Source organism: Xenopus laevis, chromosome 6L (assembly GCF_017654675.1).
Source record: "Xenopus laevis strain J_2021 chromosome 6L, Xenopus_laevis_v10.1, whole genome shotgun sequence".
NCBI classification, from domain to species: Eukaryota; Metazoa; Chordata; class Amphibia; order Anura; family Pipidae; genus Xenopus; species Xenopus laevis.
In genome coordinates, this window is record NC_054381.1 from 162,113,689 (window position 1) to 162,134,224 (window position 20,536).

Below are 20,536 nucleotides of genomic sequence, written 5' to 3' on the forward strand. Positions count from 1 at the left end.
AAACGTTGGCTTCATTCTTCTATGTATCGTGATTTGTTTTATGTATCGAGATTTGTTTTATGTATCGTGATCTTGTTTCTGTCAATAAAGTTTTTCCGTTATTCTGCACAAAACTATTGTTTCATTGGTGCCGGCCTCACTTGGTTATTATGTTAAAGGGATGGGTAACTTTTATGGTATAGAATGGCCAATTCTAAGCAACTTTTCAATTGGTCTTCATTACTCATTTTTTATCGTTTTTTAATTATTTGTCTTTTTCTGCTAACATTTTCCAGCTTTCAAATGGGGGTCACTGACCCCGTCTAAAAACAAATGCTCTGTAAGGTTACTTTTTATTCCTCATCTTTCTATTCAGGCCTCTCCAGTTCATTTCCTTATTCCTTAGTCTCTTATTCAAATCAGTGCATGGTTGCTAGGGGAATTTGGATCCTAGCAACCAGATGGCTGAAATTACAAACTGGAGAGCTGCTGAATAAAAAGCTAAATAACCCAAAAAACACAAATAATGAAAAAATGAAATCCAATTGCAAATTGACTCTGAATTGAATATCCCTCTCTGCATCATACTAACAGTTCATTTAAAGGGGAACAACCCCTTTACATGGTCACAGACTGGACATCCTCTAAACAATTATCTAACCAGTGTATCCAGGGGGGCGTGTCTTAGTTGGACAGAAATGGTCATGCCTTCACCGGCCCTGTTTATGTCATTGGGGCTACATTGTACTTGTTGGAAGGGCCCTTCTCCCAGGGGCCAGGTGACCCAACAGGTTGATAATTGTGGGAAGCCCCTAATTAGTACTTTGGGACCTTGTGATTCCTTATGGAGTAAAACATCAGAATTTTTAGGGCCCTGAATGGTTGGTTGCAACTCCCATGACCAGCACAATCTCCATCGAGACCTTGATATTGCCTTAGGACCCAAGCCAAGGATTCCCCAACCCAGGGTACAAATAAACACTCACCCCAAATCTCCCCCTAACTGACCTTCAGACTGGGCCCCCTTAGCTCATAACAAGGTTACAGATATATAGAAACATTGGGGTGTCACCCTGCTATAGTTCCAGGGGTACCCAGGGTACAAATAAGCACTCACCCCAAATCTCCTCCTAACTGACCTTCAGACTGGGCCCCTTAGCTCATAACAAGATTACAGATATATAGAAACATTGGGGTGTCACCCTGCTATAGTTCCAGGGGTACCCAGAGTACAAATAAACACTCACCCCAAATCTCCCCCTAACTGACCTTCAGACTGGGCCCCCTTAGCTCATAACAAGGTTACAGAGATATAGAAACATTGGGGTAACAGTCACCCTGCTATAGTTCCAGGGGTACCCAGGGCACAAATAAGCACTCACCCCAAATCTCCCCTTAACTGTCCTTCAGGCTAGCCCTCTATCTTGGGCTTCTGTCTGCCCTACTGTCTACATCTTGCCCTATGGTCTCCATTTTGCCCTACAGTCTTCATTTTGCCCTACTGTCCCCCTCTTGCCCTACTGTCCCCCTCTTGCCCTGCTGTCTCCCTCTTGCCCTATGGTCTCCTTCTTTCCCTACTGTCTACATTTTGTTCTAATGTCACCATTATTTCATACTTCCCCTGTTCCTAAATTTAGTGTTTTTTATACAAATTTCTGAAAATCCCCTTAAGGCTTACAATTTATGGCATCTTATCTCTCACGTGTCCTTTAATGCAGGGATAAAAGATATTCAATATGAACGCCAAGGGTCTTCTGAACAGTTTGAGACCCAATAGTTATAGGGTTACACGACTATATGGAAGAATCAAGTCATGATGAACAGTGTGGAAAGCAATAAAATCACCGGAATCAAATCCAAGCAATCCATAGGTAGACTGGGGTATAGTTCTATGTTTCAGTAGCCTCACTGTCCAAGAGAAGGTTTATGGGCACAATCAGCTCAAACAGCTCTTTACAACTGAACCTGCAATAAAATACCTACAAATGTAATAAACTTGCTACCAATGCAATACAATCACCAAACACAAGAAACTACACATTGTGATTAGTGGTCACGCTGAAGGTAAACATTTTTTAGGGCAAATAAGATAAAGTAATAAAGGCAACATCCAATGACAGTGAGGAATGACTGGACATTGGGAAGTTGCACACAAGTATATTTTATATCAGGCAAACTTGCTTTTTGGGGTTTATATTCCCTTAAAGTGTTTTTTCACCTTTAAATTAATTTTAAGTATGATGTGCTTGATGTATCCCAGGTTGATATTCTTATAGCAAGAGAAGTGACCATGAAGTGAGCCTGGCTGCACAGTTGGCTGTAGAGAGGTGACCATGGAGTGACCCCAACTTTAGAGCTGGCTAAGGAGAAATGACCCAACTGTAGACCTGCTAATAAGTGACCATGGAGTGACCCCCAGCTGTAGATAAAGAGGCAGGACAACCAGTGTTGTGGGTTTGAAAGTAAATGCTGTGGCTATGGAGAAGTGTGTAACAAATGCTCAACTCGGTGGTCTAGTGGCCAGCGGAGAAGCCTGCCGCATGGTTCCATCTCCTCTGTTGCCGGATTCTCTATGGCACGCGCAGTGCGCACTTCCGGGTTTTATGCACCGTGAGCATCATGACGTCATCGCGTTTGGTGCAAATTTTGAATATTTAAAGTGGCTTCTAGAAATAATTGCCTGTTGTTAGGTCTAACTTGATTAGTTCCTGGGTGTTTATTCTTCGTGAATTCTACTGTGTATTCTGGTTTTGACCCTTGTCTGCCTATTCTGAACTCTGCAATCCTGACCCTTGCCTGCCTAACTATTCTACACTCTCCAATCCTGATCCTTGCCTGTCTGACTATCCTGTGAACTCTGCCTGTACCGACCCGGCCTGTCTCTCACACTATTCTGTTTGATCCTTCCGAGTTGTGTTGCCTTCCCTCCTAAATCCTTGATAAACAATCGTGCCCCTTTGCTCATCCAGAATTCTTGCTTGGCTCCTCTCTCTTATTAAGACCTGGCGGCATCTGAGTAGCTGAGGGCTCCTCCCAAGGCCAAATGCGGCTGCTACAGGCAGAAGCAGAGCTGTGACCAGGGAGCCTAGCACTTGTTCTGGATTTAGGGTGCCGATCGTGACAGTACAATGGGCCAATGAGAAGGAAGAAAATGGACGCCGAAGGTCTTGCTACCGCTATTCCTTCACTCTACCCTCCTCCTGCGCATAGAGCAGTGGTCCCCAACCAGTAGCTCGTGAGCAACATGTTGCTCTCCAACCCCATGGATGTTGCTCCCAGTTGCCTCAAGCAAGAGATTATTTTTGAATTCCAGGCTTGAAGGCAAGTTTTGGTTGTATAAAAACCAGATGCATTGCCAAACAGAGCCTCAATGTAGGTTGACAACCCACATAGGGGCTACCAAATGGCCAATCACTTATTCTTATTTGGCACCCCAAGAACATTTTTCATGGTAGTGTTGCTCCCCAACTCCTTTTACTTCTGAATGTTGCTCACGGGTTCAAAAGGTTGGGGATCCCTGGCATAGAGGAACAAGAGGGCAAACAGGACTACATCATTTAAGGTCTGCGTTCTCTCTCCGACAGGCTAGATGCAGTTCAGCAAGCCTCTACTTTGGTTCCTGAGGGGTCTTCCCCGTCATCTACCCTGGGTAATAGAGGTAGTCCTCATGAACCTAAAATCCCCTTCCCTGAGAAGTTAAGTGGGCATAGGAGCAAGTTTTTGTTTTTCAAGAGGCAAGAAAGTTGTACCTCAGGTTTTTCCCTTACACTTTTTCTACTGGTAAGGAGGAAGTAAGGTTGTCCTTAGAGGCAGGGAAAACCTCAAAACCTAAATGGAGAGGGGAAGCTCCATTTGGGTCGATAGATTTCCGCTCCCCAATTTGCCTCTAGGATCTTGATGCCCGTCGTTTTATCCTGACCTGGGGGTTCAGTTAAAATCTCTGCCTTGCTGGATTCTGGGGCTGCTGGGAATTTTTTGGATGCTGCCTTCGCAGAAAGCTATAATATTCCCCTTACACCTCCTATGAGAGTTTGGGCAATTGATAAGAGCCCACTGGGGTCAGGTCTGGTAACCCAAAAATCCAAGGCATTGTCCATGTGTGTAAACAATATGCATTGTGAGAAATTATCTTTTCACTTTCTTGATGGTTCTTCGTCTCGTTTAATTCTGGGGTTACCCTGGTTACAGGTACACAATCCCCACATTGATTGGGTAACTGGGGAGGTTATTCAGTGGGGATCTTAGTGTAAAGATTCTTGTCTAGTTTCTACTCAAATGGTGCCACTTACTTCCCTAGAAGAATTCCTTTCTGTGATGCATTGTTCAAAGATTCGTTCTGGGGTACATGGTTCCCTTTCGGCAGCTACGTCCGCTCAAAAAAGAGCAGCCAATAAGTCCCGTAGGGAGGTACCCAAATATCAGGTTGGGGACTTGGTTTGGTTTTCTACAGCTTTATTGGTCCATATCCTATTATGGAGATTGTTAACCCTACCTCTGTCTGTCTCAAGCTGCCTGATATGTTTAAGTTATCTAACCTGTATCATGTTTCTCCGTTAAAACCTGCTGTACAGGTCTGCCAGCAATCGTGTCGTCCTCCGGGGTTGTTAAAGGGTCAGCCCGAATTTTTAGCCCAGAGACTACTTGGTAAGTTACAGTACTTAGTACAGAGGAAGGGATACAGTTCAGAGAATTCTAGGGATTCTGTTTCAGATGTCAGGGCTGGAAACAGTTCCATCCCAGATTTCCTGACAAGCCTGGGGGTCCGGTGGCCCCTCCTCGAGGGGGGGGTAATGTAACAAATGCTCACCCTGGTGGTCTAGTGGCCGGCGGGGATGCACGCCGCGTGGTTCCTTCTCTGTTGCCAGCTTCTCTATGGCATGCTCGGTGCACACTTCCGGGTTTTACGCGTTGCCAGCGCCATGATGTCATCACGTTTGGCACGAATTTTGGATATTTAAAGGGGCTTCGGGCTAGAAGTGATTGCCCGTTGTTAGGTCTAACTTAATTAGTTCCTGGGTTTTTATGAATTTCATGAATTCTACTGTGTATTCTGGTTTTGACCCTTGCCGGTCTGACTATTCTGAACTTTGCATTCCTGACCCTGGTCTGTCTCACTAACCTTGCTTGAACTCTGCCTTTACCGTCCCGGCCTGTCTGACCACGCTATTCCATTTGATCCTTCTGAGTGGTGTTGCCTTCCCTCCTAAATCCTTGGTGAACAATCGTGCCCCTTTGCTCGTCTAGAAGTCTTGCTTGGCTCCTCTCTGAGTAGCATCTGAGTAGCTGAGGGCTCCTCCCAAGGCCAAAAGCGGCTGCTACAGGCGGAAGCAGAGCCGTGACCAGGGAGCCTAGCACCTGTTTTGGATTTAGGGTGCTGATTGTGACAAAGTGACCATGGAGTGACCCCCAACTGTAGATAAAGAGGCAGGACAACCAGTGTTGTGGGTTTCAAAGTAAATGCTTACTGCTAAACACTATGGGTCTGGGTGCACTTGCCCAGACCTTCAGTGTAGGGAGTTTACACAGGAACCATCAATGCAGGCTGGCACGTACTGAACCACATATGGTAGAAGATCAGGACCCGAGGTGTGAACATTTCAAAAAATATACGTTTATTTTCCATAATGATTAAAATAAAAGTCTTACTCATTTTGTGTCACCATGGGACACTTTGTCATAGGCTTAAGTGAAGTGACCAGGGAGTGACCCCAACTTTAGAGTGGGCTAATGAGAAGTGACCTTGGAGTGACCCCAGCAGTAGAGTTGGCTAATATGAAGTGAACCCAGGTGTAGAGTCGGCTAAAGTGACCATGGAGTGACCCCAGTTGTAGAGTCGGCTAATGAGAAGTGACAATGGAGTGACCCCAGCTGTAGACTTGGCTAATGAGAAGTGCTATAGAGAGACCCCAGCTGTAGAGTTGGCTATGGAGAAGTGACCATGGAGTGACCCCAACTGTAGAGTGGGCTAATGAAAAGTGACCATGGAGTGACCCCAGCTGTAGAGTTGGCTAATGAGAAGTGACCCCAGTTGTATAGTTGGCTAATGAGAAGTGACCATAACCCAGAAAATGGAGTAGAAGAAGTTGTTGATACTGCTAACACAATGACCAACATAATGCAAAGAAAAAAAGAAAAAAAAATGAAATAAAATGTGTATTAAATATGTCCAATTAAATAAACAATGAGTAACAATTTCTTCTTATAAAGAAAAATTAAGCAAAATTATGGAGTTGCGGAAAACTTTACAAGACAGGACTGGAATCAGAGGGGTTGCAAGAACCACATGAGAAGAGCCTGAGTGGTTTGGTACCCCTGTTTAAAGAGGAAGTTGCACTGTTGGGATTCAGTGGGAGACATGGGGCCCACTATACACAACCATAGAGAAGCAAGTGTGTGCTTTAGGTGTGAGGATTACAGGCTCAGAAAATCCAGCGCCCCCTGCAGGTATATACAGAAAAGTGGAAGTAGAGTGTGTATGGGATGGTTAAAGGCTGAGAGAGTCCAGAGTCCTCTGCACATACATGTCAGTGGTCCATACCATGTCCATCCTCTGGGCTCTCATCAGCATCTGCTGCAGTTCCTCCCCAACACGTGTAAGTTTCTCATGGTCAAAGGAAGAGTCCAGCGAGGCTGCAGTGGAAGAGAAATGCGTGGGGTCACTGTAACAATCCACAGGAAAAGGATAAACCACCAAATGTAACTCAGGCAGTCGGACCAGGTTCTGCAGAACCATTCTCAGGCCATCGGAGGAGATGGGATTGCAAAAGAGGCCGAGGTAGCGAAGCCAAGAGCAGCGGCACAGAATGGGCATCAAGGCACTGAGATGGGCATCTGCCAGCTTGCACTCCATTACGTCCAGGTACAGGAGGTGCCCCGATATCTCCGCCAGAAGGTGCAGGAAAGGAGTCAATAGGAATTCAGACAAATTGTTCCCACTCAGGTCCAGCTTCCTTAGAGAGGACATGTGGGAACTCTGAGAAAGATAGGAAAGGTCCATTGGCAGCAGGGAACAGAAGGCCAACTCCAAGCTCTCCAGCGGTCTCTGCAAACCCCTGTAACAATACAGTGACACATTAATGGGGCTACAACTGAACTGTACCCTCATTCTGTACTGTCTAAAGGAAACAACATGGCAGCTCACAGTCACAAATTTACCCCAAAAATAAACAATTTAGCTTCCAAGCAGCCAATAAAAAGAAATACATGTTGCATCTTCTCTGAAGATTAAATCTTAGTATGATGCAGACAGTGATATTATAAGATAGTTTATGGTCTGATTTCTTGTTCATACGAGCACACAGCTTCCTGTTCGCACGAGCACAATCAAAACAAATCAGTTTAAGGAGAGGCCTCCTTATAAACAACCCCCTCCCTTCCCCTAGTTGCAGCTTTAGTTAAGACTTTCGAATAAGGAGCAGCTGATTTATACACAGGCTTTTCAGTGAACTGGTGATTTGTGTTGATTGCGCTCGTATGAACAGGAAGCTGATTGCGCTGGTATGAACAGGAAGTAGATATGTAGTGTCAGACTGGCCGGGGAGTGCAGCACCTTCAGTTTTTTTCATCTGGTGCATATTCCTTGCATGAGTTTGGGTCGTGCATATGCTGAAGAAAAATGGTGGTGCCACACTCCCCTTGTAAAGAGCAACATGTAGCAGTGACTAGCCATTTGTAAAAGCCATTTACCCAAGGAGCTGGCGTAAGCGGCCAGACAGGCGGGAAGAGCCCAGATTCAGTTCTTTGAGGGCACCTAGTTGTCCGAGTTGAGAGGCGAAGCTCTGCAGTCCTTCCTCCATGACAGGGGAAAGGCGCCTCACATCAACATTGCTGTATGGCAGTTTGAGGCTCTGCAGGTGGGAGAATTTGGCCATATGCGGGAGGAGGACATTGAGGCCGGAGAGTCCGAGGTTATTAAATCTCAGGTCTATCTGACGGACACTCCCCGGGTTCAGCAGTTCGAGAAGCCCCGCAGTGCTACGAAGCGACAGCTCCTCGGCCCGGAAATCTCTGCACTGCAGACGTAGGGGGCTGTGTGAGCTGACCAGGAGCGCCTCCCGCAGGACTCCGTAGGAAGTGCTATTCACAAAGAGGTCCACTCGCACTTCAATGTATAACGGGCTGGAGGCTGGAAGAGCGTTAATATGGCAGCTCCTCCTACGTTTGGACACCTGCATCACCTCCTCACTGTGGCGCTTGGACACATCGATACAGGCTTTGGCCAGAGTCACAGTGCGAGACCATAAACTCATAGTGTCGGGGTTCTGCTCAAGTCCCTCCTCCTGCATCCCCGTCATATCCAACAGGCGCAGCCTCTGCCTCCTGTACAGAAAGAACAAAAAGGCGTCAGCCCAAAGTGTTTCCTAAAATTCATCTATCAATCATAGCAATGTGACAGTTGCGATTGTCCCTGCACATCACATGATCTCACTGTCGCATGCAAACCCACCAAACTGTCCCAATGGACAAATTCAATCATTATGACTTTCCAATGGTGCCGTGGATTCCTATGATACTCTATACAGCTGATGTCTGGTACCAGGATGAAACGAGGCCTCGGTACTAATCAGTACGACTCTTGAGTGAGATCATGTGATGTGCAACTGCCACATAAAGACAGAGACATGCCACCGACAGATGCTAGCGGAGGTGCATATGCAGAATGGGCATCTCTATGTTGCACAGCAGCCGCCTTACCCAGCTTGGGGTCCCTCAGGGCCCTTGGTGAGCGCATCACTCAGGTAGGTGATGACCCCCAGGATGACAGTTTGCACACACAGCTTGCTGGGCTTCTCTGTCGCCAGTTGGGGGTCACAGTGCCTGTTGCTATTCAGAAGCTTGTGGAAACTGAGCACAGCGAAGGGCCACGTCTGCACCAGGTCCTGCAGCACCAGAGTCTTCTTGCCCAGGAACGCAGCCTTGAACAGAGCCGGGTACAACTCCTTGGGCATGAGGTCCAGCGCCCGGCGGAGGGAGGAGTGGTCACACACCAGCTTCTGGGCACACACAGACACCAGAGACTCCATCTTTGTTATGGGCACTCGCTTCCTGACACATTCAACAGGGGAACAAAAAACAGAGAATAATCAGCTGCAGAACCTTTATATGGGCCCCAAATCTCTTCCCACTGGGCCACAAATGCCCCTCCTCCAACAGAAGCCCCACCCCCAAGCAAGTGCCACTCACAGCTGAGCCTGAGGTAAAACTCACTCCCTGCCCCAGACAATTGCCTGAACCTCAGCCCATCGGGACACCAAACCCCTCAGCCCCAGAATGAGACACATTTCCCCGAGTTCTTACACATCAGAGGCAGCGAGTCCCCCGCGGGCACTGCCCCCCATTCCAGGGCTTCAAACTCCGGGCGGATACAAAGAGCTTCATTCCAACTCGCCCAGTGATTGGTCGCTGCCCCAGTGACGTCAGCGGCGCCATATTGGGAGAGGCAGGCGTAAGACGTATTGAGAACGAAAGGGAAAGTAAAGGCAGGCGCGGCCATATCTGTAGCGGAGGAGGAGATATAGCCTTTCCCTAAACAAATTGGCCTCCGCTCATAGAAATTCTCGTCCTTTGCTGCCAAACCCCCTCCCGCCCGTGAGGAGCGTCTCAGGCAGTGGATGTCACGTGGGCGGGAGTCACGCGCAGTTACAATTCGTGAACGAGAGGAGGAGTCAGAGTTTATCCGCTAGTGACCAGCAGGGGGCGCCGGAACCAGGAAGTGTCGCGCTGAGGCCCATGGACCGGGCACAGTCCGGTGTGAGGGAGTGAGTCCCGCCTGAGTCTGACGGAGGAGCTGGACACAGACATGGCGGCGAGTAAAGTGCCGGTCCCGCTGCCCACGGTGCTGATGTCTGTACGGGCCTGGCTGGGGGTCCCGGGGAGGGAGGCGGTGCAGTTACAGCTCGTCCTGGGACCGGACAGTGTGCGCGACTTCCGCCTCTTGGTGCGGGGCCTGACGGGAACGGTGAGTCTGGGGGCGGGGCTTCTGGGAAAAGCTGAGTAATTCTGTCCCACTACTGACCCTGTGCCCCTGATACTGACCCTGTACCCCTGATACTCACCCTGTACCCCTGATACTCACCCTGTACCCCTGATACTCACCCTGTACCCCTGATACTCACCCTGTACCCCTGATACTCACCCTGTACCCCTGATACTCACCCTGTACCCCTGATACTCACCCTGTACCCCTGATACTCACCCTGTACCCCTGATACTCACCCTGTACCCCTGATACTCACCCTGTACCCCTGATACTCACCCTGTACCCCTGATACGGACCCTGTGCCCCCTGATACGGACCCTGTGCCCCTGATACGGACCCTGTGCCCCCTGATACCGACCCTGTACCCCTGATACCGACCCTGTACCCCCTGATACCGACCCTGTACCCCTGATACCGACCCTGTACCCCCTGATACCGACCCTGTACCCCCTGATACGGACCCTGTTACCCCCGATGCGGACCCTGTACTCCCGATGCTGACCCTGTGCCCCTGATGCTGACCCTGTACTCCCGATGCTGACCCTGTGCCCCTGATGCTGACCCTGTACCCCCTGATACGGACCCTGTACCCCCGATGCTGACCCTGTACCCCCGATGCTGACCCTGTACCCCCGATGCTGACCCTGTACCCCCGATGCTGACCCTGTACCCCCTGATTCTGCACTGAGAGTCCACGCTAGGATTGGGGGGTACAGTGACAGGACTGTGTGTGTTTCAGGTTGTGACAGACTTCAAGCTGAGTGACGTCTCGTATGAGCAGAAGAGCAGCAAGTGCCACGAGTTACTGGTCCCCGGGCTCCCAGGCAGCTCCATAGACTTCTCCTTTGATGAAGAGCGAGAAGCCCTGAAATGGTGGACTGTGCTGAGCAGCTCTCTGAGAGAGACACGCAAAGGTGGGTGGGGCCTCTGTACTTCTGACGCAAAGGTGGGTGGGGCCTCTGTACCACTGACCAATGGGCCGAGACTGCCCGGTATTTGGGCCATTGTTTCCATTCTGCCAGCCTATAACTCCCGGAACATTCCAACATATTATTACATAGTAACAAAGTTAGGTTGAAAAAACGCCCATCATGTTTGTCTACATATAACCTGCCTAACTGCCAGTTCATCCAGAGGAAGGCGAAAAACCCATCTGAACCCTCTCCAATTTGCCTCAAACTCAAGTCCAATGGGACCAGTCCCTGGATCAACTTGTACTATGAGCTACTGTATCTCCCATATCCCTGTATTCCCTCACTTGCTAAACACCATCCAACCCCTTCTTATACCTATCTAATGTATCAGCCTGTACCCCTGATTCACTTCCCAGCTCTCCCTGTAACACCCCTTTCCCTCCTCTAATCTCATTGGTTCCCTCCTGTCTGCTGGGAGGAGCTACTGGTGAATAAAGCATCCGACCCTTCCTTGTACCTATCTAATGTATCAGCCTGTACCCCTGATTCACTTCCCAGCTCTCCCTGTAACACCCCTTTCCCTCCTCTAATCTCATTGGCTCCCTCCTGTCTGCTGGGAGGAGATACTGGTGAATAAAGCATCCAACCCTTCCTTGTACCTATCTAATGTATCAGCCTGTACCCCTGATTCACTTCCCAGCTCTCCCTGTAACACCCCTTTCCCTCCTCTAATCTCATTGGCTCCCTCCTGTCTGCTGGGAGGAGCTACTGGTGAATAAAGCATCCGACCCTTCCTTGTACCTATCTAATGTATCAGCCTGTACCCCTGATTCACTTCCCAGCTCTCCCTGTAACACCCCTTTCCCTCCTCTAATCTCATTGGCTCCCTCCTGTCTGCTGGGAGGAGCTACTGGTGAATAAAGCATCCAACCCCTTCTTATACCTATCTAATGTATCAGCCTGTACCCCTGATTCACTTCCCAGCTCTCCCTGTAACACCCCTTTCCCTCCTCTAATCTCATTGGCTCCCTCCTGTCTGCTAGGAGGAGCTACTGGTGAATAAAGAATCCAACCCTTCCTTGTACCTATCTAATGTATCAGCCTGTACCCCTGATTCACTTCCCAGCTCTCCCTGTAACACCCCTTTCCCTCCTCTAATCTCATTGGCTCCCTCCTGTCTGCTGGGAGGAGCTACTGGTGAAATAAAGCATCCGACCCTTCCTTGTACCTATTTAATGTATCAGCCTGTACCCCTGATTCACTTCCCAGCTCTCCCTGTAACACCCCTTTCCCTCCTCTAATCTCATTGGCTCCCTCCTGTCTGCTGGGAGGAGCTACTGGTGAATAAAGCATCCAACCCCTTCTTATACCTATCTAATGTATCAGCCTGTACCCCTGATTCACTTCCCAGCTCTCCCTGTAACACCCCTTTCCCTCCTCTGATCTCATTGGCTCCCTCCTGTCTGCTGGGAGGAGCTACTGGTGAATAAAGCATCCGACCCTTCCTTGTACCTATCTAATGTATCAGCCTGTACCCCTGATTCACTTCCCAGCTCTCCCTGTAACACCCCTTTCCCTCCTCTAATCTCATTGGCTCCCTCCTGTCTGCTGGGAGGAGCTACTGGTGAATAAAGCATCCGACCCTTCCTTGTACCTATCTAATGTATCAGCCTGTACCCCTGATTCACTTCCCAGCTCTCCCCTGTAACACCCCTTTCCCTCCTCTAATCTCATTGGCTCCCTCCTGTCTGCTGGGAGGAGCTACTGGTGAATAAAGCATCCGACCCTTCCTTATACCTATCTAATGTATCAGCCTGTACCACTGATTCACTTCCCAGCTCTCCCTGTAACACCCCTTTCCCTCCTCTAATCTCATTGGCTCCCTCCTGTCTGCTGGGAGGAGCTACTGGTGAATAAAGCATCCGACCCTTCCTTATACCTATCTAATGTATCAGCCTGTACCCCTGATTCACTTCCCAGCTCTCCCTGCAACACCCCTTTCCCTCCTCTAATCTCATTGGCTCTCTCCTGTCTGCTGGGAGGAGCTACTGGTGAATAAAGCATCCGACCCTTCCTTGTACCTATCTATTGTATCAGCCTGTACCCCTGATTCAGGGAGACCATTCCACATCTTCACAGCTCTCACTGTAACAAACCCCTTCCCAATATTTAGGCGGAACCTTTTTTCTTCTAATCCGAATGGGTGACCTTGTGTCAGCTGGAAAGACCTACTGGTAAATAAATCATTAGAGAGATTATTATATGATCCCCTTATATATTTATACATAGTTATCATATCTCCCCTTAAGCGCCTCTTCTCCAGAGTGAACATCCCCAATTTGGCCAGTCTTTCCTCATAGCTAAGATTTTCCCTTTACCAGCTTAGTTGCCCTTCTCTGTACCCTCTCTAATACAATAATGTCCTGTTTGAGTGATGGAGACCAAAACTGTACGGCATATTCTAGATGGGGCCTTACCAGTGCTCTATACAGTGGGACCCCCTCCTCCCGTGACTCTCTGCCCCATTTAATACAAGTCAAGACCTTATTTGCCCTTGATGCTGCTGACTGGCATTACTTGCTACAGACAAGTTTATTATCTACAAGGACTCCAAGCTCCGTCTCCATTATGGATTTGCCTAGTGCAGTCCCATTAAGGGTATAAGTGGATATTGTTACATCCCAGGTGCAGGACTTTACATTTATCAACATTGAACCTCTCCCTAAGTCATTAATGAACAAGTTAAATAAAAGTGGCCCCAATACCGAGCCCTGGGGGACCCCACTAAGAACCGTACTCCAAGTAGAGAATGTCCCATTAACAACCACCCTCTGTACCTGATCCTGTAGCCAGTTTCCTATCCACGTGCAAACGACTTCATTAAGCCCAACAGACCTTAGTTTAGAAAGCAGTCATTTGTGGGGCACAGTATCAAACACTTTGGCAAAATCCAAATAGATCACATCTACTGCCCCCCCACTGTCCAGTATCTTACTTACCTCATCATAAAAAGCAATCAAATTAGTCTGACATGACCTATCCTTCATAAAGCCATGCTGATTGCTGCTCATAATGACATTCACTAGGGTAACATTTTGAATGTGATCCCTTAACAAGCCTTCAAATAATTTGCCCACCACAGATGTCAGACTTACTGGCCTATAATTACCAGGCTGAGATCGTAACCCCTTTTTAAATATTGGAATAACATCAGCTTTTCTCCAATCCATAGGCACCATACCAGATAAAAGTGAATCTGAGAAAATCAGAAATAGGGGCTGGTCTAAAACTGAACTAAGCTCTCTTAGAACCCGGGGGTGTATGCCATCAGGCCCTGGAGCCTTGTTTACATTCGTTTTTATTAAAGCTTTATGAATCATATCCTGAGTCAGCCACTGACTAGATTGAGCTGAGCCATTAGTGCAGCTATAAAGTGAGCCTGGGAACTCAGACTCCTCTATTGTATACACTGAAGAAAAGAACTGATTTAACACATTTGCCTTATCTGTATCTGTTACAACCATACTGGTACCATTATTTAATAGAGCAACACTCTCAACCTGCATCTTTTTACTATTAATATATTTAAAAAACTTTTTAGGGTTAGTTTTCAACTCCACCACAATTAACTCTTCATTTCTTTTCTTAGATTCCGGATTGCTGATTTACAACATTTATTACAGTGTTTATATTCATTAAATGCAGCTTCTGTCCCTACAGATTTGTAGTTATTAAATGCCTTTCTCTTCTTTCCCATTAACTTCTTTACTTCTGTATTAAGCCACACAGGATGATTCTTAAAGCTTCTACGTTTAGTCCTTAAGGGAATAAATTGAGAACAGTAATGATTTAATATCATTTTAAAGGACAACCATTTCTGTTCTGTATTTTTAGCTGAAGACTTAATGCCCCAATCAATACTCTGTAGCGCAGCCCTCAAGGCACTAAAATGAGCTTTTCCAAAATTCATGGTTTTTGTTGCCCCAGTATATATTTGTTTTTTGCACCAGACATTAAATGATATAACATTATGGTCACTATTACCCAGGGGTTCAATGAATTGCACATTTGCTATAAGTTCTGGCTCATTTGAGATCACTAGATCCACAATAGCATTATTTCTGGTTGGCTCCTCAACAACCTGTGCCATAAAATTGTCATGTGACAGTTTATAAACTTGTTCCCATTAACTGATCTGGCAGTACTGTTGCTCCAGTCAATATCTGGCTAATTCCCCCATTATCATTACTTTACCCAAACTAGCAGCCTTTTCTATTTGCATCAGGAGCTTCGCCTCCTCCTCGTCACTTACATTAGGGGGTCTATAGCGACTCCTACAATTAATTTGCTGGATTCTTTACAATTGGTGAAGAACTCCACCCATAAGACTTCTGCCCCCTCATTTTCTAACATAACCTCCTCCTTTATATTAGATTTAAATCCTGCCTAACAAACAGACATACCCCTCCTCCTTTTCTATTGCCTCTGTCCCTGGGAAAGAAAGTATAGCCACTGATATTTACTGCCCAGTCATGTGACTCATTCAGCCATGTTTCGGCCAATCACATCATATTTTCCCTCCAGCAGCTCCAGTTCTCCCATTTTACCAGTCAGACTCGTTGCATTTGCAAACATACATTTAATACTGTACGGTGCTTCTGAGGAAGTGGCGTAAGGCAACGAAACGCGTTAAGCGTGGGGCTGTTTCACTTTGTTGCTTAACATGGTTTTATGATATATTATTAATAAATTTGGACGTTTTATATGACCCTAAATGCTGCCTGGTGCTCCATGATTTGCTTACTCAATACATTTAATACTGGTATCATATTGAACATATGACATGTGCTCCTTCCTATCCTTAACAGTAACCCCCAACCAAATCTCCTCCCCCGTTTTCCTTTTCTTTGCCCACATTCTCATCTAACCTGTCTTGTATTAGGCTGCTGAGCATGCTGGGAGCTGTAGTCTAGCAACATCAAGGCTGGTCAATACTGCCCAATAAAGCAGTGCAAGTCTGATTGTTTGCTAATAAATGTGCCCATGGGGTTCTCAATTATACAGTAATTGTCCTCCAGTTATGCTGATTGGTTACAGCTAACGACCTATGCTCCGAGTCAGTCTCTTCCCATAGGCATCATCTCTTTATGTGTCTTCTAGTCTGATCCTTGTCTCCCCGGCCCCGGGAACAGTCTGTGGCCCCTTAGCCGTCTGCCCATTGGTGGGTTTTTGGCCCTTTCACTTCCTTAATTGGAGAAGTATCTGCCCATTGTGCCTGGAGCCCGACCCAAACTTCTGCTACTCTGTTTCTATGTCTGTCTCTCTCTCTCGGTCACCCTCTCAACTTCTCCCTTTCAGTTTCACCCAGTGCCCCTGCCAATTTCATCTCCTGGCAGACAGTCGCCCACTCAAATCCCTTATCACTAGTATTAGCCCCCAGGTTCTGTACCTGCCAGCCCTCACGTGCCCCCCCATTTGACATGTGCTTCAGAGTCAACTGATTGTCTCTGCTTTGCCCCGGAGCCAAACCATTCTGTAGCTGCTCCCTAAATAACCCATCTTTAAGGGATTTTGGGGAGTTCATACTGAGCATTAGAAATAAAACCTGCTGGTATTTGGGATTGTTACAGGATTCACTTCAGTCACATTGTACTGTCTCATGGCTGCTGTGTGAGACGTGATGTCCATCAGCCCTATCCGCAAACACTGGAGATCTTATTGGAACATGGATGGGCACATGCAGCTGATAGATGTGATGAGAGTGGACTCCCGCTGCAGAACTTCACCACTTATTCCTTCCTGCTTATTTTGCCCACAGATCTGCCCATTCAGGGAAATGGAGGCAGCAAACCTCCTGTACTCGATAAGCCAGCGACACCAGGGAACATGAATGACTATAAATGCCTTTCAGCCGAAGCACCAGAGGTGCCCCTGGATTTATGCACAAAAGGTAAGTGGGGAGTATCGTGGGGAGTATCGTGGGGAGTATCGTGGGGAGTATCGTGGGGAGTATCGTGGGGAGTATCTTGGGGAGTATCGGGGGCAGTATAGAGGGGATTGTAGGGAGTATAGTAGGGCAGTATAGTGGACAGTATAGAGGGGAGTATAGTGGAGAGTATAGGGGGCAGTAGAGAGGGGGGTATAGTGGGCAGTATAGATACCATGAACACTTACAATAAACACTTACTCATGGGGAGTATAGGGGGCAGTATAGAGGGCAGTATAGTGGACAGTAGTGGACAGTATAGAGGGCAGTATAGATCCCATGAACACTTACAATAAACACTTATATGAATATTTAATGCCATAACTGATCATTTTTGCTCTGTTCACACCCCCCACTAATGCCAGGCCACACCCCTCCAGTGCCTCGTTTTGTGTTGGGGATTATTCACTTGCCTCGACTGATTCATTTCACTCTTTCCTTATGCAGAAGATTTAGGCCTTCATCTGAGCAGAGCCATAGAGTGTGGGGACCAGGAGTCGGCCTCCAAGTTTGCAGTGGCGCTGGCGAAGCAGAAGGTTCCCCTTCAGATCCAGTTAAAGCAATCCTGTTACCCGAAAACTGAAATCTGGTGAGTACTGGGAGCTTGGCAACAATGAGGTGTGGGTGTAGTGATCTCATGCACCGAGCACTCCCTGCACTCACTGGAACATTCTCCGGACTCGCTGGATCCCCCCATCTGGTGGCCCCCCAAAAATAATGTGCTGCACGCCGGTGTTTATGCATACACTCGGGGGCCCCAGAGGTTTGGAACCAGGAGGGCCCCTGATGCTTCAATTGTGACCCTGCCCATGGCATTAGAGTGATGTGAGAGGAAGGAGGCTTCAAGGCCTTATTATGTACAGCTTAGAAGAGAGACATGGGAAATATACGGGAGGGGCTGACAAACGAGATAAGTAATAAAAAGTAACAATAACAATGAAACTGGAGCCTTATGGAAACATTTTTTGTTGACTGCTGGGGTCTGTGACCCTCATTTGAAAGCTGAAATGGAAAAAAAATGTAGTTTTTATTTCTAAATGACACTGTTTACACTGCAAATAATTGACTATACAATATAAAATGTCATTCCTGAAGCAGCAAGTGTATTTAGTTGTAATATTGGTGTGTAGGTGCATCTCAGCTCATTTTGCCTGGTCATGTGATTTCAGAAAGAGCCAGCACTTTAGGATGGAACTGCTTTCTGGCAGCCTGTTGTTTCTCCTACTCAATGTAACTGAATGTGTCTCAGTGGGACCTGGATTTTACTATTGAGTGCTGTTCTTAGATCTACCAGGCAGCTGTTATCTTGTGTTAGGGAGCTGCTATCTGGTTACCTTCCCATTGTTCTGTTGTTTGGCTGCTGGGGGGGGGAGGGGTGATATCAATTCAACTTGCAGTACAGCAGTAAAGAGAGACTGAAATTTATCAGAGCACAAGTCACATGACTGGGGGCAGCTGGGAAATTGACAATATATCTAGCCCCATGTCAGATTTCAAAATTTAATATAAAAAAATCTGTTTGCTCTTTTGAGAAATGGATTTCAGTGCAGAATTCTGCTGGAGCAGCACTATTAACTGATGTGTTTTGGAAAAGAAAAAAAATTCCCATGACAGTTTCCCTTTAAAAGGTGAAATACCCCTTTAATGTCCTTTCCCAGCAGGTATGTGTCCCTTGCCTGTATGTGTAATATTAACATGCGTGTGTATGTTGTTCCCACAGTATGAAGGTGGGGGTAGAAGACGCATCGGATTCAGTGAACATCTCCACGTATGTCCAGCCCCACACTACCATCTCTTTGCTCAAACAACAGGTGTGTATTGTGCGTGTGCCGCTGACCCCGTGTTATGTACATATGATATCATGCACAGTCGGCATGGGAAGCCTTTCATTCATGAGAATTAGATGGGGGGGGGTAACTTCCGGGTTCATTGGGGAGAAATCAGTGGCAGTAGCAGGTTAAGTGACTCTTTCCCCCACTTACTGGTAAAGGTCCCCTGGGATTCTCCCCATTCAGGATTCTACTGACTGACATACAGTAGTTACATACAGTCATATGAAAAAGTTTGGGAACCCCTCCTAAAGGAGAAGGAAACCCTTTTACACCCCCACCCCAGGTATACTTTAGTAGCCACAGAATGACACTGCCCAGAATTAGACAACTTGTTATCTACAAAGACCCCAAGATCCTTCTCATTTAAGGAAACTCCCAACACACTGCCATTTAGTGTAGAACTTGCATTTATATTATTTTTGCCAAAGTGCATAACCTGCATTTATCAACATTGAACCTCATTTTCCAGTTTGCTGCCCAGTTTTCCAGTTTAGACAAATCACTGTGCAAAGTGGCAGCATCCTGCATGGAACCTATAGTTCTAATCCACGTCCGTATTGCGTCTCACGCAGATATTCCGGGAGCATCAGTTCCACCCGAGTATTCAGCGCTGGATCATTGGCCAGTGTCTGTGCTCAGATGACAGGACAGTCGCTTCCTATGGAATAAAAAGAGACGGGGACACGGCCTTTCTCTATCTGTTAACCGCCAAACAGGCGAAACTCGGGGCGCAGGATCCATATCTGAGCGTAAACCCACCTCAGACTCCCGACTCTGCAGTTTATAAGCAAAGATCCAATACTCTTCCCCCACGGCCAGCGCCCAAGCCCAGTGAGTAGCCATTTGTGCCCTCTGTGCTGCCTGAGCTCTCAGGAGTTCACTTTAAATGTTAATCATGTGGGAAGGAGGAATTCGGAACCCAGGGGAGGGAACTGTTCTCTGTTATCTCAAATTAAAGTGATATACACACAGATTTTCAACATAAAAGAGAGGATTACTCATGGGATTTGTATGTGTAAAGGTTCTGCATGATTTCAGGCATTTCTGGATTATTTGGTCTCGCCCTGGAGACTACTAACAAGCTTTTGTTTTGATGCATTTGTGAGATGGATGGAGTCAGCCTGTTTGGGTATAGAAAGCTTGTCAGGCTGCTTTTAGGTGGGAAGGAACAGGGAATACACAGTGAAATGCTAATACACCGTAAAGGAGAACTAAACCCTAAAAATGAATGTGGCTAAAAATGTCCTATTTGATATAGTGAACTTATTGCACGAGGCTAAAGTTTGAGCTTGTCAATAGCAGCAATGATCCAGGACTTCAAACTTGTCACAGGGGGTCACCATCTTGGAAAGTGTCTGTGACACTCACATGCTCAGTGGGCTCTGATTGGCTGTTGAGAAGCTAAGCTTAGGGCTCGTCACTAATTATCCAGCAGAAAATGAGCTTCCCTGGCTGTAATATAAGCTGATGCTACAGGTTTGCTGATTATTACATTCTGATGCTAATTGCACTGGTTTCTGTGCTGCCATGTAGTAATTATGTGTATTAATTACTAATCAGCCTTATATTGTGACATTTCTATTCTATGTGTACTGTATATTGTGAGTGGCTCCCTAAGCTCAGTAAGTGACAGCAGCACAGAGCATGTGAATCAGTGAATCAGCAGAAAAGAAGATGGGGAGCTACTGGGGCATCTTTGGAGACACAGATCTTTACTGCTAAAGGGCTGTGGTTGCCTTGGGCTGGTACAGAAGCACAAAACATCATGTACAACATTTCTAGCTACTTCTTTAGTTAGGCTTTAGTTCTCCTTTAAAGGGGGTGGTTCACCTTTAAAGTTAACTTT

General features: G+C 46.9%; 2 protein-coding genes across 2 annotated transcripts in view; one reads left to right on the top strand and one right to left on the bottom strand.

The window, feature by feature from the left end:
- Positions 1-5,570: 5,570 nt before the first annotated feature.
- On the bottom strand, positions 5,571-9,290 carry lrrc14.L (leucine rich repeat containing 14 L homeolog). Its single transcript, NM_001094425.1, is given in 4 exon segments — positions 5,571-7,031; positions 7,666-8,298; positions 8,674-9,020; positions 9,277-9,290. Coding segments are annotated over 3 exon segments (1,530 nt in total). The 5' UTR covers positions 9,003-9,020; positions 9,277-9,290; the 3' UTR covers positions 5,571-6,463.
- A 169-nt stretch (positions 9,291-9,459) lies between these two features.
- Positions 9,460-20,536, top strand: part of LOC108719472 (ranBP-type and C3HC4-type zinc finger-containing protein 1) — a 28,210-nt gene continuing 17,133 nt past the window's right edge. Inside the window, exons 1-6 of the mRNA XM_041567015.1 lie at positions 9,460-9,937; positions 10,698-10,872; positions 16,691-16,822; positions 17,306-17,447; positions 18,579-18,669; positions 19,263-19,521. Of these exons, the coding sequence (XP_041422949.1) occupies positions 9,779-9,937; positions 10,698-10,872; positions 16,691-16,822; positions 17,306-17,447; positions 18,579-18,669; positions 19,263-19,521 (958 nt within the window). The 5' untranslated portion in view covers positions 9,460-9,778. The remainder of the gene's footprint in view (positions 9,938-10,697; positions 10,873-16,690; positions 16,823-17,305; positions 17,448-18,578; positions 18,670-19,262; positions 19,522-20,536) is intronic.